The following is a 15,653-nucleotide window of genomic DNA, read 5'->3' on the forward strand; positions in this document are numbered from 1 at the left end:
GCATGCCGGGTCCAAGCAAGAACATCTGCTGGACTACATAGTGACGGACCAGCGGATGCGAGCCCATGTCCTTGACACCAGGACCTACCGTGGAGCTTATCTGCCCTCTGATCATCGATTAGTCATCTGTAAGATGCGCCTGCCATTCTTCCACTCCGGTGGTGGGTGTACACCCAGGACCCCATTCCAACCAAAAGTGGCCTGGTCTCAGTTAGCTGATGAAAGTTGCAAGCGAGAATTTCATCATCGCTTGCAGCTGGGGTTGGCATCGTCCCCCACTCCTCCTGATGTCGAGGGTAAATGGGCGAGGTTTAGGACTGTGACTCATGTAGCTGCAATGGCTGCTTTGGGTACGCAGTCCAGACCTCCCCAGAAACCCTGGCTGACAGAGGAGGTGCTCAGGTTAGTTGAGAAAAAGCGACAGGCCCACTCTCATCGGCTACAGCATCCCACGTCAGAGAATGAGGAGGTTTACTGCAGCCTTCGCTCGGAGGTTCGGAGAGCCGTAAGGCGCTGCAAGGATGGGTGGTGGTCACGGGTTGCTGAGGAGATGGAGTCTGCCTCAGTGGCCCGCGATCACAAATCACTATTTAACTCCATCAAAAAGTAACCTGCAGCGCCACACCTATTACCATCATTAGGGGAAAAAACGGTGATACAATATCCGACCCCCAGGAACAGGTTTGCAGATTTGCTGAGCATTTCTGTGAGGTCCTGGGGGAGGGGAAATCCCTCAGCCAGGAAAACATCATGGCACAAAGTGGGGATAACCCTGCTGAGGCTGCGGTGCCTCAAATATTGGAAGAGGTCACCCCCTGTGAGTGGCTGGCTGTTGAGGAAGTACTGAAGGCGATCCGGAGTCTTAGACCAGGAAAGGCACCGGGCAGAGATGATCTCCCAAGCGAAATGCTGAGGGAGGGTGGCGTTTGTGCACAGACTGCTCTATATGACATCATAACAACAGTCTGGACCACTGGATGGGTTCCGCTGGATTGGAAGGATGCCCTGGTGGTCCCCCTCTTTAAGAAGGGGGACCGCACAGACTGTAACAACTACAGGGGCATCTCACTCCTCAGTGTGCCAGGTCCTGGCAAGGATTATTCAACATCGCCTTGCTAGGCACGCTGAGGAGAGGCTTGCGGAGCCCCAATTCGGTTTCAGGAAAGGGCGGTCCTGCACAGATGCCATATGTTCTGTCCGTCTGCTACAGCAGAGGTGTAGGGAATTCCAACAAGACCTACATTTCTGCTTTATTGACCTGGTCAAGGCCTATGATACCATCAGTAGGCCTGGGCTCTGGGTTGTTGTCACGAACGACAACTTCATCTGTCATTGTTTGTTGTTTGTGCTTCTTTTGGTGACATTTCTTGAATGATTATTTTGCTTGGCAATAGCTGTATATAGAATTTGGCCCTCAATTTAAATTCATGCACAGCGTGGTGGGATGCAATTAGCATGAATGACGCAATACAACATTACATCATGATTCATTATTAAAATCCTCTCAGAAGGGCTCTGTAGGAAGAGCATTCTCCAGACGAGGCCCTTCCTCCAGCAGCGGATTGAGCAAGGTCTAATTATACATAACCCGGGAGTGCATGCCACAGAAGGAAGTCAAGTAGGCGTGTGTAAAGAGTACTTCATGTTTATTTTGTATCGTGGACGCAGTCGACCGTAGAAAACTGAATGCACACCTCTACACATTGTACAAAATCCTTCCGACCAACGGTTCAAGTCCGACCGACGATGGTTCACAGCTCCCAACGAAAATTAGTTTGCAGCTAAACGTCGCCTACGACCCGCGCACACCGAAAGGCAAGTGCAATTGTCACAAGTTCATCAAATATTCAAGTAAAAAAGCCACTGCTGTACAAGAGCGAGCGAGCGTCTGTTGTTTGTTTGTGCAAAACACAAACATCTGCGCGAGCTTTTTTAGTCTCCCCAGCGGTCGATAAGAACATTCTGGCCGAGGGTGCAGCGGCACCTCGAGAGGGGAAGGGGTGCGGGGGGTAGCGACAAAAAACGCGCCACTCGATGTTGCGGCCACGTGAACGCAGCCCCGTTGCGTTCGTTACTCGAGGCCACGCGGCAAGCCAATCGACCGAAGTTTTTGGTGAAGTAATTTGGAATAATGCGGAGGCTTTACGTCTAAAATCCACCGTTGGTTCTGGGCAGAGCGCATTTCGAGAAACCGCACGTGCGTGCGTCAGACGCTAGTAACAACCGCTGCACCCCTACACACATATACACACACACACACACCTTGCAAATAAATTACATCCATCGCGTGAATGGATCACCCGCGTCTCCGCGCCAACTGCCCCACTTGGCAGGCCTCCTCAGTGCAGGAGAACATTGCCGAGCAATGACCTGTTGAAAAGAGCTTGAAAGCTCATCGGATTCCTCCTCCAATTATAAATAAATATTCTGACTCAGTGGGTGGTCAGTAGGGACACGCGTGGCGTGTCGCCAGGCCGGGCCGTGTGTCGAAACACGCGAGGCTGCGATTAGACGAATACACTTTGAGCTCTGTTCTATTTCAGAAGCGACGTGGCCATCACAAATGAGAGCTGAACAGAGCGGCTTATCGTCGTCGCGTAGACATGTTGTTAGCAGGAGCCACATGCTGTACACGCGTGTTGGTGTTAAATGTGTATAGCAGGAGCCACATGCTGTAAACGCGTGTTGGTGTTAAATGTGGATGGAAAACCCGGGGGACCCGGAGAAAAATCCACGGGTACACGGGGAGAGAGAAACACGCAAACTCCAAATATACAGCAGCAGGCCTCGGGGTCGGGATGGAACCCACGCGCTCCTGTATACCGGGTGAGGGAGTTCACATCTCCTGGCCACCGCGGTGCCCGGATTGTAGATGGGAGGCAGACACGGCAGCAAGCCGACACGGACCGTACACAGCCCCTGGCCTCGACATCGCGAGAATCGCCCACGGCTGTCTGCGTCACGGCGCCGCGTAAAACGATCACGGTTAAAGCAGTGGAGTCGAAAGGGGGGCACCGCCTAAACCGCCCCCCCCCTCCCCCACCGCTATACGCGAGTTTGTGACGACCGTCGACGTTTCGTTGCGGACTTACAAAGAAACACATTTCCCGCGGAGTTTTGCAACCGCTTACGAGATCGTGCAAGAGGCGACGAGGAGACGACTCCCAACTTGGCGCGACTCCGCAACTCTCCCTGCCACGCGTGTCACGTGCGCGCGCTCCAAGCTCACTCGCGCGCATGGCCACTCACGCCGAGCTCGTTACAAGACGACGCCTCATACCCGAGACTGCCTTCGGATTATTCCGTCGACGCGAATCTCGTGGTCTCCACCGCTAGAATGTCGCCACGTGCACCGTGCAGCGCTTAGTGCCGCTGCGAAACGTAACGGGCTTTCGCGCGTGCACAATTCACAAGGTGACGTCTCGCAGTCGGCACGCGAAACAAGAGGTGGGCGTGTCGCGTTACCGGCGTCCTCAATCGAAGTCCGTAAGACGACGGCGACCCTCATCACGACACAGAACTAATGCGACGGAACGCCGCCTGGAATTGATTCTCAACACAACAGGATAACAAGAGGCAAGCAGCCATTTAGAAATTGCACCAACAGCTTATTGGCCGAACTGCACACGCACACAGCTCCCTCGATCTTTGCTTAAAATCCCTGTCGGGTCCCCAGTGGGGCCAAACGGCGCAATGCAACAGCGCGTGTCTGTGCCCCGCCTCAATCACTCTCCTGCCGGGCACTCGGAGGTGTTCAGCTGGAAGTTACATCCCGTTCCCTTGCTCTGTGTCTCTCCCTCGTGCGTGCGCGTGCCTCTGGCTGCAGGCCCAAGGCCCGTGTCGTTAAACACAAACGAGCCACGTGAGTGCAGAAAGCGCAGCGAAAACTGTTCGGCTCCACAAAGCTTCAATGTGTCAAGGTAAGTGTTGACTTTTCACATTCGTTAAATACAAATGCTCACATCAATGTAAACCGTGGCACCGTAATGAAGTTGACGATGTGTGTACGCTCGATATGTCTAAAGAGTTATACAACTTCAAAATATTAAATATCTTCTGTACAGTGTATATGTTAAAAGTTCCCTTTCACTTGAAATGTAGACATTGTAGCTTTAGTTTTATTTAGCGATATGTTTTAATAGCTTATATTGAATTTTAGACTGTTCATACGTAGTGAACAATTCAGCATCTCCATGTCTGCGCGTGTGTGGGGAGCGGTGGCGCAGCGGTGAGCGCTACGCTGCTCTACGAACCCGGCCACCCGAGTTTGATTCCCGCTTACGGCCACCGACACCAGTGACGATTATCCGAACCGATCCTGGGCCTCCCCTAGGTCGACTCAGCTTAAAAAATGAGTACCTAGTACGGGGTGTAAACATCGCCACCCGGGAGACAAAGGCGGCCGGGCGTGATGCTGGCCACCCACCCCCCCCTCGTGTGCCACCGTGCCGGCCTTCATTGGTGCTGCTCGCTAACAGCACTTGCCCCAACAGCCTGTTAAAGGCTATACGGGGAAATCTTTGTCTTTTGTGCGTGTGTGTGTGTGAATGTGTGTGTGTGAATGTGTGTGTGTGTGCGTGCGGGTGTGTAAACCACCGCAAGCCCAACACAGGCACTGTGGTGATGACGTCCTTCACGCCGTGCGTGCACGCACAGTCAAGGTCCCTTATCTCAGGTCGATCACAAATCTAAAGAACAAAGTGTCCGATGCTCAAAGTCAGCGACGATCCTTGCAGCACCTCCTTGCCTCCCTCCCCTTCTTCTTCGTCTGCACTTCTTCACCTCACGATGCAGCACGAATTCAGGTGATGCAGCTCTCCTTCACATCACGATGCAGCACTTGACTACAAGATGCAGCACTTGACTACAAGATGCAGCACTTGACTACAAGATGCAGCACTTGATCACATGATGCAGCACTTGATCACATGATGCAGCTTTCCTTCACATCATGATGCAGCACTTGACTACAAGATGCAGCACTTGATCACATGATGCAGCACTTGACTACAAGATGCAGCACTTGACCACATGATGCAGCTTTCCTTCACATCACGATGCAGCACTTGACCACATGATGCAGCACTTGACTACAAGATGCAGCACTTGATCACATGATGCAGCACTTGATCACATGATGCAGCACTTGTCCGAGCGCTCTTTGCTCTGCGAGCGACACAGCAGCGCCTTCTGGCGCACGTACAGCAAGTCGCTGTGCACGCTGGGCCTGCGCGCGCACGTGGCCACCAGCCCGCACGCGTCGTCCATCGCCTTCGAAGCGCCCGAGCCCCCCCCCCACAGGCCGCCCCTGCCGTGCCCGCCAGGCCGCCCGTCGCAGTCGCCGTCCCCTTCCCCCCCCGCTCCTCCTCCTCCGCCCCTTCCCGGGCAGGACAGCGCCGAGACGCGTCGGTGCAGGGCAGGGCTCATCTCTCGGGGCAGCCCCGCCAGCGTGAAGAGCGCGCGGAACATCTCGTCCACGCCGTGGTTGCGCTTGGCGCTCACCTCGAAGTAGGGCGCGCCGGCCCCCAGCGCGGCCACCACCTCGTCCCGGGACAGCGCCGCCGCCGGAGCCTGCGAGGGATCGGCGCCCCCGGGGCTGCCCCCCCCCACCGCGGCGGCGGCGGCCCCGGCGGCCCCGGGGGCCTGCTGCTGCTGCTGCTGCAGCTGCGACGCCGGCTCCGCCTTGTTGGCGCAGATGACGATGGGCACGTCGTGCAGCGAGTGCGTCGGGCGGTTGCGTAGGCACGCCTTGGTCTGCAGGATCTGCTCGCGCAGGCGGCACGCCTCGAGCAGGGACTCGCGGCTGTCCAGGCTGAATACCAGCACGAAGATGTCGCCTGTGGCACACACACGGAGACAGAGAGAGAGACAAGCGTCAGCCTACGGGGGAGATCGGGCGTGGGTGGCTGAGTGGTGGCTGGGTGGTGGGTGGTGGTGGGTGGGTGGCTGAGTGGCTGGGTGGTGGGTGGTGGGTGGGTGGCTGAGTGGTGGCTGGGTGGTGGTGGGTGGTGGGTGGGTGGCTGGGTGGTGGGTGGGTGGCTGAGTGGTGGCTGGGTGGTGGGTGGTGGTGGGTGGGTGGCTGAGTGGCTGGGTGGTGGGTGGGTGGCTGAGTGGTGGCTGGGTGGTGGTGGGTGGTGGGTGGGTGGCTGAGTGGTGGCTGGGTGGTGGGTGGCTGGGTGGTGGTGGGTGGGTGGGTGGTGGGTGCACGGCTGATCGCGCAGCGGGTCACGTGGCGTCGCACAGCAATCGCGGTTTGTGGAGATGCCGTGAGGAGTTCGAAGTCGCCAGGATAATAATCCCCCCCCCCTCCCACTGAGCGAAGTGGCTCTTTGTGTTTTGTTTGCGAGGGCGAAGCATCAAAGCGCTCCGCATTGACAGATTCAATCAAACAAACGGAATAATACAAATATGTCGTCAACAAAAACGTGTTCATGTTGTGTTTCGCGTCGCTGTCCTTTCCCCATCCCTCCGGCGAGAGCGCGGTTGGCTACGTACGGTGGCAAAGAAGTTCAACATGCAGTACAAACATTGCTGGAAGAGTTGTATTGTCGTCACGCTGAGCGCGTTTTATAAAAAATAAATAAGATTGGGTTTTAACCTTCGTGGCAATAAAACAGGAGGTGTTTGCGTTTCCCCCACAAGTAGCGTGTGTGGTGAATGCAGTCGTGTTGCCTTGTCAAAGCTACATTTCTATGTTGGCGTTGTAGTGCCAGCAAGGCGTCAACCCTCTTCGCGTGTTTCCCCATCAACACGCTTCGCACACTTCGTGTTTGTGGAACTCGTGACAGGACGCGGGTCCCGTGTGGGTCGTCACTCGCTGCGGGGTGAGTAAGCGTCGACTTAATAGGAGCTCGCAAATGATTCTCGTCGTCATGGTTCTCATTATTATTAGAGCAACCCCGACGACTGAAAAGACGACGACGCTTCCATTGAGCCGCACTTCCCCCACTCGTGTCAGCCCCCCGCGTGGCCACGCCGCTGGGACAATGCGGAGCAGGGGGGGGGCAGTTCGCGTCGCGAGGTGCGAGACGCGAGGTGCCCGCGTTGCTTCGTCTCTCGTGGCTACGCAGACACAGCCTGGCCCGCTGGATACAAACGGAGCCGCCTCCCCCCCCCCTCTCTGTGCAAACAGCCGAATACACAAAGAGCGCACACAGAATACACACAGAGTACACACAGGGCGCACACAGAGTACACACAGAGTACACACAGAGTACACACAGGGCGCACACAGAGTACACACAGAGTACACACAGAATACACACAATACACACAGAATACACCCAGAGTACACACAGAATACACACAGAGTACACACAGAATACACACAGAGTACACACAGAATACACACAGAGCGCACACAGAGTACACACAGCGTACACACAATACACACAGGGCGCACACAGAATACACACAGAGTACACACAGAGTACACACAGAGTGCACGCAGATCGTCTTTGCGTTAACGCCGCGACAATGCAGGGAGTGACGTCCCACGGATTCGTTGCTCAGCGCTTAGGAATTCGTCGTGGGGAAGCGGGGAGCGCTCAGCCAAGCGGTGGCTTCACTCGCAGCAGCAGCAGCCACCACCACCGCTACCACCGCTACCACCGCCGCCACCACCACCACCACCGCCGCCGCTGCTGCCGCTGCCGCTGTGCGAGTGAAGCGGACCCACGAGCCGCGGGCTGCAGCAGCGGTGGTGCCGCGTGGTTGTCACTGCGCTAGACCCATCGGGATGTCCTGTCGGACCTTGACGCCCATCGATTCGGTATTTGTGAAGCGTTGTTTGAAACGCCTGTATGTGCACGCTACCCAGCACGTGGCATTACCAGGCATGTCAGCGGCACAAGCGGAATACCACGTTAGATGCCGCTGCCTCTGAGCGGACGCGAGAGCCAGCGGCATCTCGCCTCCCGGCATCTCCGAGCAGAGAAGTGACATTCGCGAGTGAATAGAATCTGCTTCGCGCCGCAGACACGAGAATACGTGGAGCAGATTGCAACGTTGCAGCATTCGCAATCTCGCGCATCCTCCAATCATGCTCTTCTATTGCGCGTGATAGCAGCAGCTACAGCAGCTACAGCAACATCACTATGGCTCAGGAGATAATTGGCAATGTCGAGCGAGGTCTGCTCGCCACGACGAGAGGGCTTCACGGATTGGTGAACTCATCCGTTGCGCAGACTCCACGGGTTTAAACTATAGACTGTTTTAGTTTCACCAGGTGAAGCCCACGGAGCTGTCTAGTAGCTCTTTTGAGTCAGAAGCGACCTGGCCACGAACGATAGCTTACCACGTGAACATTCACAGCAGCCAAACACTCTCAACACTGTGGAGGGAAACCCCCAGAGGACCTGTAGAGAAATATCCACGGGACCACAGTGAGAGAGAGGACACGCAGACTCCAAATATACAGCAGCAGGCATCGCCAGGGTCCGGGATCGAACCCACGAGCCTCCTGCGTACCAGGCGAGGTTCCTCACACCTCTATGCACTGCATGCATGTTGCACTTCTTTCGCGCCATACTAATCCGATGTGCGGGGGGGGGGGTGTGGAGTGCAACGAACTAAAGTCGTGGAGGAAGGAGTCTGTGAATGCTGATGATGTCAAAGTGTCGCGGCTCCCACGAGGAGGGCACCGTGCACTCACAGTGTGCTCACAGGGCGCTCACAGTGCACTCACAGGGCGCTCACAGTGTGCTCACAGGGCGCTCACAGTGTGCTCACCGGTCAGGATGGAGAGGCGCCGCATGGCCGGGAAGGGGTGGTGCCCCGACGTGTCGAGGACGTCCAGCTGGTAGAGGTCCCCCCGGATGCGGTACAACTTGCGGTGGAAGTCCTCGATGGTCGGCGTGTAGGCGTCCTCGTAGCGACCCGTGAGGAAGCGGGACACCAGCGCCGTCTTGCCCACCTTGGAGGAGCCCAGCACCACCATGCGGTGGCAGTTCTTGGTGGGGACGACGTACTGCTGCTGCTGCTGCTGCTCTCTGGGAGCCATCGCGGGCAACGTGGCGTGGGAGTCGCGTGGGACGACGCGCGAGTTGCCGTCTGCGAGCGGCGCTGGCGACTCGGGAAGCCCCCCCAGGGTGACTCTGGGACGTCGGAGTGGGGGGCGGCGGCGCAGTGAGACACGCAGAGAGAGAGAGAGGTGGGTTGGTGAGTGGGGTGAGTGAGTGGGGGGTGGCGCAGTGAGACACGGAGAGAGAGAGGCTGGTTTGGTGAGTGGGGCGAGTGGAGTAATGCGTGTGCGCGATCTCTCGTGCGTGCACACACCGCTACTGGCTCTCTGGCTCTCTGTGAGAGTGACTTGAGGTCTCGTCGCGGATCTCGCTGCGTGCACAGCGGCCACTCGCCTCCCTTTTATAGCCGGAGGAGGCGGTCACGAGTGGCGGGGGTGGGTGGAGAAGTGGGTGGTGGTGGTGGTGGTTGTTGTTGGGTGGTGGGGCGGGTGATGTACCGCGGTAGGCTGAGTGGAGCGTGGCGCTCAGACAGCGACCGCCCCTTGGGGGGGGGAGGGGGGCGCTGCTGGGAGGCTGCGCGACTCTTTTCGTCGTCGTCGTTTTTTTGTCGTCGAGTGACGCGCGTGGCGGGCGAGGAGGGAGGGAGGGAGAGTGAGGAAGATGGAGAGAGAGAGGTGGAGAGAGAGAGAGGTGGAGAGAGGAAGACGGAGAGAGAGGGAGAGATGGCGCAGCTGCGTCTCTCAGAGCGCGGCGCTCATCCCAGGGAGGATGGAGCGACGATCCCGGCGCTTGCGGATGAACGCGATGCTGGATAGAACTCTCCAGTCGATGCTGTTGGCACAGACACATCCTTACCTTCTCGCCTTCACACACACACACGCACGGTGTGTATACTACACAAGTTGGAGTAATACGGCTCGTGCAACAATGCCCGTGACAATCCGTCAATTCTGTCAGTCGTGTGCGCGGTTGTTTGACATCACGTGGCGATTCGCGTGTTCGCGAGCACATTGAGAAGTGACGTGGAACGAACGAGGCGAGCGTTGATCCAGGGGCGCTGCGGTGGCTAGATGTTAACTCCCTCGCCAGGTACACAGGAGGTCGTGGGTTCGATCCCGACCCTGACGCCTGCTGCTGCTGTGTATTTGGAGTTTGCGTGTCTCTCATCATCATCACGGTGGCTAGGAGATGTTAACTCCCTCGCCAGGTACACAGGAGGTCGTGGGTTCGATCCCGACCCTGACGCCTGCTGCTGCTGTGTATTTGGAGTTTGCATGCATGTCTTTCTCCTCGTGGTTGCGTGCATTTTTCTCCCCGGGTCCTCCGGTTTTCCCCTACACATTTACAATCAATATCATGCCTCTAGAGTATTTGGCTGCTGCTGCTGCTGACTTCCACGTGATGATGATGATAAGCCACTTCCAGGTCGCTTCTGAAAAAGAGCGACATCGCAGCTCAGTTGACCTTACCTGATCAAATAAAACACAACACACACACAAACAGAGCTCACGGTTTACTCTACAGATGTGGTGTACCCCCGTGCCTGCCCCATTACATCCGCAGTGCACGTGCGTGTACACAGACAAATATCCCCCGTATAGCCTCGAACAGATTGTTGGGGCAAGTGCTGTCAGCGAGTAGTAGCACCTGTGAATGGCGGCACGGCAGACGAGGGGGTGGGTGGCCAGCACCACGCCAGGCCGCCTTTGTCTCCCCAGTGGCGATGTTTACACATCGCAACCAGGTACTCATTTGAGGCGAAGTCGACCTAGGGGAGGCCCAGGACCGTTTCAGATCATCGTCAGCGGTGTCGGGAGCGGGTTTCCGTGCGGTGTTTACCGGAGGAGGGTGGGAGTCTTGTTGAAGATGCCCCCCCCTCGCCGTGAAGTCAGCAGCGAACCCGTGGCGGCATCAGCTTCACGTTTTTGGTTCCCGTCGCACGAACGCTTCTCAGGCTCCCAGCCCACGGAGGTGTGCACGAGTCACGATGTGTCCGCGTCGTGTCTCGCTCTGCTGGCGATAAGCGACGACTCTGCTTACGCGGAGTCGCGTGCGCAGCTCCGCGCCGTGTCCCACAAATTGTCAGATTCCTCCGTTTAACCTCTTGTGATCATGGCGACAGTCTTGTTATAATTATGAATGCGTGTGCAGTTGTTCACGTGTAATCCTCACGTCGCTCTGCGCTATGACATTCGTGAACATTCACAGAAAAAATATATTCTGATAACTGTGCACGGGTTAATATTGGTTGTATTGTTGTTGCTGTGATGGTAATCGCATTGAAATTCCACAAACGACTTCTCCATCCTGCGAGTCGTGACTGGGAGAGCTCCCGGGCCCGGCCACACGAACCACGTCCCTCCCTCCTTCCCTCATTTTTTTCACGATCAGAACAGGAAGATGCTCCGTTTTTCGGCACTTTTCTTCGTTCATCATCGTCGGTTTTTTGTTGAGTTTTTTTGTTTGCCTTTGTGCCCCCCTTTTTAAATCAAAGATATAACGGTTTTCGCGTGTAATATAAATCCCATAGACACCAACAAGAACATTCTCCCTCAAAAACCCATCACCGGATCCCCTGCTTTCGTCACATTACACAAAGCACCCTCGGTCGTCCAAGGTGTCAATACATAATTCTACCCACGTGACTTTACCGAAAGAACCAAAGAGTATGGACTCCTGCAGTCACGAAAGCTTCAAATCAAGAGCGTCAAGAAAGATTCGACACTCCCCGTCAACTGAGCGTACCGAAATTCCAGCCAAATTCTGTCAGAGAGCAGGCAGGGTCTTGAAGATGCGACAGTGGCTGGGGAAGCCACTTCCTTCAATTGCGCATTTCCTGGCCCTGTAGATACAGGCCAGTTTGGCGTCGTTCATGATGAAGTTCGTCAACCCCTCTATCTTTGGTACCCTCGTTCCCTCTATATCCAAAAATAAGAATTGTGGGGGAGAAATGAAGTTTGAATTTCAGTAGAATATTTCGTAACAGCTTATAGAGTGAGTCTAGGCTTTTGCAGTGTACGTATTGACGCGCCACTGTTTCGAGCTCACCACAGAAAATACGCATTCCGGATTTGTGTCTGTGAAAAGTGGCAGCAATGTGTTCGTGGTCACAGTCCCATGAGCAATGCTCCAGCTCACATCACCGTGGCGCTTGTACGATGGATTTGAGTAAAACAGCTCCCAGTAAGGCCTCACACCATCACTGCAGGGCATCATCTCCCTCCAAGCGTAGCCTTTGCGTGACGTTATTATTTGTTGATGGTGGAAATTGACCATTTGGGTGTACAGCTTTTTCCGGTCTACATCTGAGAAGCACCCCTCCTGGTTATTCCCCGAGGTGTGCCCCCAGTGCTGCTGTGAAGAAGAGAGTTGAGTGTGCTTCCTTGCTGGGACGACATTCAGTGTTGGTGGCACTGGGCCACCGCCGGCTGACTCGTCACCAACACTCATGGCAGGCGCGCTGCTCCCCACTGCTGCGGAGAAAGACCTTCGCACTTAATTCACAAGTTTTGCGGCGAGTCTCACCGAGTGCATTCCGGGCATTGCAGCTATCTCGGTAGGGAGATACCACTGCCCCTCCGTACCTGGTCTCACCAAATTGCCCACCCTCGTGAGACGTGCGTCTACCACGCGGTTCTCCACGGCAGGGCCCACAACAGAGGGTAGTGCCATGTTGGGGTTCCGTAACAGCGGCTCGTGAGCGAATTCTGATGCCGACCGAGGTGCATTTAGTCGGGCGGTGACAAGGAAACTCCAGGTATGTAGGATACTCCTGTAGAAGTGGGGAATCTGCGTGAGTGGAATACATTTAATGTCCATAAAGAAGAGCTGCTTGCTGCACTGAAGGCCCCCGAGGTTATTTAGGAAAAAAGATGCCGTGGAACACCACATGGGTGATGGGGCCGTGTAGAGAAACCTCTGTACGGCTTGTAGACGAAATGTAGAGAGCTGGCTCCGTACACACACCAGACCTTGCCCGCCCTCCCGCAGTGGTAAGGCCAAGATGCCAGCAGCCACACGGTGCTTCCTATGTGAAGTTTTGCTATGAGGTATGCCGGTGGGGTGAGGGAAAAGAAGCGGTGCCACAAGGTGGATGCGATCAAAACCACCCTTCCGCTCAACTTGGAGGCGTACTTTATTGAGCCTCCAGGCACGATGGCGCCCAGCGCTTCCACGTAGACTTCGAGCGGGACATCGGTGGAAGTCGGCCAGCGGATCCCAGCCTCGCGTCGAGGCTCCGGCTGCTGCTGCAGGCGCCTTGCAGGCCCCAGAGACGGGCCTTGCGTAGGCGCGGTAGCTTTCGCGTACGTTGTTGCGGGTCGGGTGGACATCTTCACGTGTGTGAGATATGTCACACAAAACTACTAAAGCAAACCTCTCTATTTTCTAAAGCCAGGAAAACATTGAACAAAAATAAATAAAAATTATTATATGAAGATGGTCAATCCTGTGTTATGACCACCATCTCTTAATAGTATTACTGCTGTTCACTCAAAGCTCCCCTGGGGAGAGGGTAACATTATTTAAGTCCTCGGTATTTTACAAAAAGAGAAGAAAACAGAAAATGTAAAAAAAAGCACACCAACAAAACGATAATAACGTGAACAGGCTCACAGCACAAAACAAGGGGGGGGGGGGGGTCTAAAGGTGATTCACTGCACTCACACCGACTCGTGTGGTACAGTGCTAACAAGTGTGTGGTACAGCGCTAACACGTGTGTGGTACAGTGCTAACACGTGTATGTTCACGTGGAACCACACAAAACTGAAAAATATTTCGAGGAACAAAGAAACTCAAAATCTAAATGAAAACAAAGAAAAGAGTCATTATGAAACCAACTATAACATAATTAAAGTGGGGGATTGTGTAAGGCCAGGAGGTCTGCGTGACACACGCCTCTCTCTCTCTCCTCTCCCTCCCTCTCCATACACGCACGCCAGAGCAGCCACTCACAGCAGAGACAGAGGGAGACGTTATTCCGCGAAAGCCATCATCATCACAACAACAATAACATCACAAACAATAGCTGTGCTCGCCACTGCCTGGGTTCCACGGATGATGTGTGGTTAACGCAGACTTCACGATGCCTTACAATCGGTGTCTATTTGGTGTTTCAACACCGTCACATCTCCTCCCTGCAGTGTTATTGCCGCAGAGGGTCATGGCTGTTATTGCCATCGTCTTGATACCGGCAAAAAGGGCGCCATAGCTATAAGAACTGCTCGCCTCGAGCTACGGAGGCTTCGATATTCGCGTTGCCCTTTTGGGCTGTTCGCTTGCTGGCCTTGTTCTCTGGCCGAACACCGGCGGCGAGACAACTCCCCAAAGGAGGCTGTGTCTGGTGTAAGCCACCAATCGGGTTCAGAGACAATGCTCACACTACTATTATTATCAAAGCACGCGTATTTGCATGTTTTACCACAAGTGTGATGTGTGGTGAATGCAGACTTGGCGCCCTGCCATCGGCGTCTGCTTGCTGTTTGAACATCCGAACACCCCCTGATTGCCGCAAAGAGTTAATTAGCTTTTGCTTTGTTTCCATCAACAATGCAGTCGATGAGAATCCCGCATCAGTTGTTCAACAAAAACATGTACGGCGAATGCACCACACACACGAGGTGCTAGACATTGATGTTTGTGTGGATACACCACACTCGTTGATGGAGATGGGACAAACATTCCAAATATAGGGTCACAGAGCTTGGGAAATTGTTGGCGCACCAGTGGGGGCTTAACTCCCCGGCTCCTCTGAACGAGTATTCGTGAATCATTCTCTCGCTCTCTGTCGCAGAGTGAACGAAACCCGCGCGATAATTACGCAAATCGGCGAATCCCTGCACTGCGTCTCGATGCCCGGCAGAGCGCGTGTACGAGTCGAAGGGGCGGACCGAATGCGTTGGTTTTGATGTCGTGCGTCCAAAGTCCACACGGCACGCTTGGCAATTCGCGTGCGACCAATTGCGCGCGATAGCCGCGCTCGTTTTCCGCCGCGCCGAACGACGCAACTGTGCAAGCGACAACATTGCCGGAGACTTCAGTGGCGTGGTCGAGGTGGCTTCGCAACAACGACAACAACTATGTGGCGGTGACGTCACCAGGGCGCTTGTGCCAGGCTAGGTGCACTCCGATGCCACGCGAAGTGTCGAAGGCCCGCTGTTGGCAGGGGGTCACCAAATAGAGCGTGCAGGTGCCGTGGGTTGACTGACTGAGATGACCGGCAGATGCACTCCCCTGGGAGCCCGAGCCAAACCATGGCTGAGTCGCGTTAGCGGCAGGAGCCAGAACCCAGTCACGGCGGGGAATGCGGCCCTTGAACGGTCGGCTGTGCCGATCTCCACCGAGGGCTTTTTGATTTCAGTGGTGAACATTGCACACAGCGGCCCAGCCCTCACTCAAGCGCCCACCCCAGCCGCCAGCCACGAGGCTGTGCAACAGGTTGTGGAGCATAATGTGCAGTAGAAAGTGTTGCAGCAGGACGTGCAGCAGGACGTGCTGTATAACCTGCAGCAGGACATGAAGCAGGACGTGCAGCAGGACGTGCTGTATAACCTGCAGCAGGACATGAAGCAGGATGTGCAGCAGGACGTGCTGTATAACCTGCAGCAGGACATGAAGCAGGATGTGCAGCAGGACGTGCTGTATAACCTGCAGCAGGACATGAAGCAGGATGTGCAGCAGGACATGAAGCA

The 15,653-nt window shown here is 55.3% G+C and overlaps 1 protein-coding gene across 1 annotated transcript; it reads right to left on the bottom strand.

Annotated features, from left to right (window-relative positions):
- Positions 1–1,629: 1,629 nt before the first annotated feature.
- On the bottom strand, positions 1,630–9,352 carry LOC144722814 (dexamethasone-induced Ras-related protein 1-like). The gene is made up of 2 exons (XM_078601258.1): positions 8,731–9,352; positions 1,630–5,837 (listed from the first exon to the last, which is right to left on the bottom strand). Exons 1-2 carry the CDS (start codon positions 8,999–9,001, stop codon positions 5,131–5,133), a joined length of 978 nt encoding a protein of 325 aa, XP_078457384.1. The 5' UTR covers positions 9,002–9,352; the 3' UTR covers positions 1,630–5,130.
- Between the last annotated feature and the right edge of the window lie 6,301 nt (positions 9,353–15,653).

The sequence above is a fragment of the Lampetra planeri genome, chromosome 1 (genome assembly GCF_965212315.1).
Source record: "Lampetra planeri chromosome 1, kcLamPlan1.2.h2, whole genome shotgun sequence".
In the NCBI taxonomy this organism is placed as follows: Eukaryota; Metazoa; Chordata; class Hyperoartia; order Petromyzontiformes; family Petromyzontidae; genus Lampetra; species Lampetra planeri.

Excerpts from the sequence above, each read along its gene's own strand:
- LOC144722814 (XM_078601258.1), bottom strand. The coding sequence starts at position 9,001 with ATGGCTCCCAGAGAGCAGCAGCAGCAGCAGCAGTACGTCGTCCCCACC. Across the intron at positions 5,838-8,730 it reads GCGCCTCTCCATCCTGACCG|GCGACATCTTCGTGCTGGTA; the intron begins GTGAGCACACTG and ends TGTGTGCCACAG.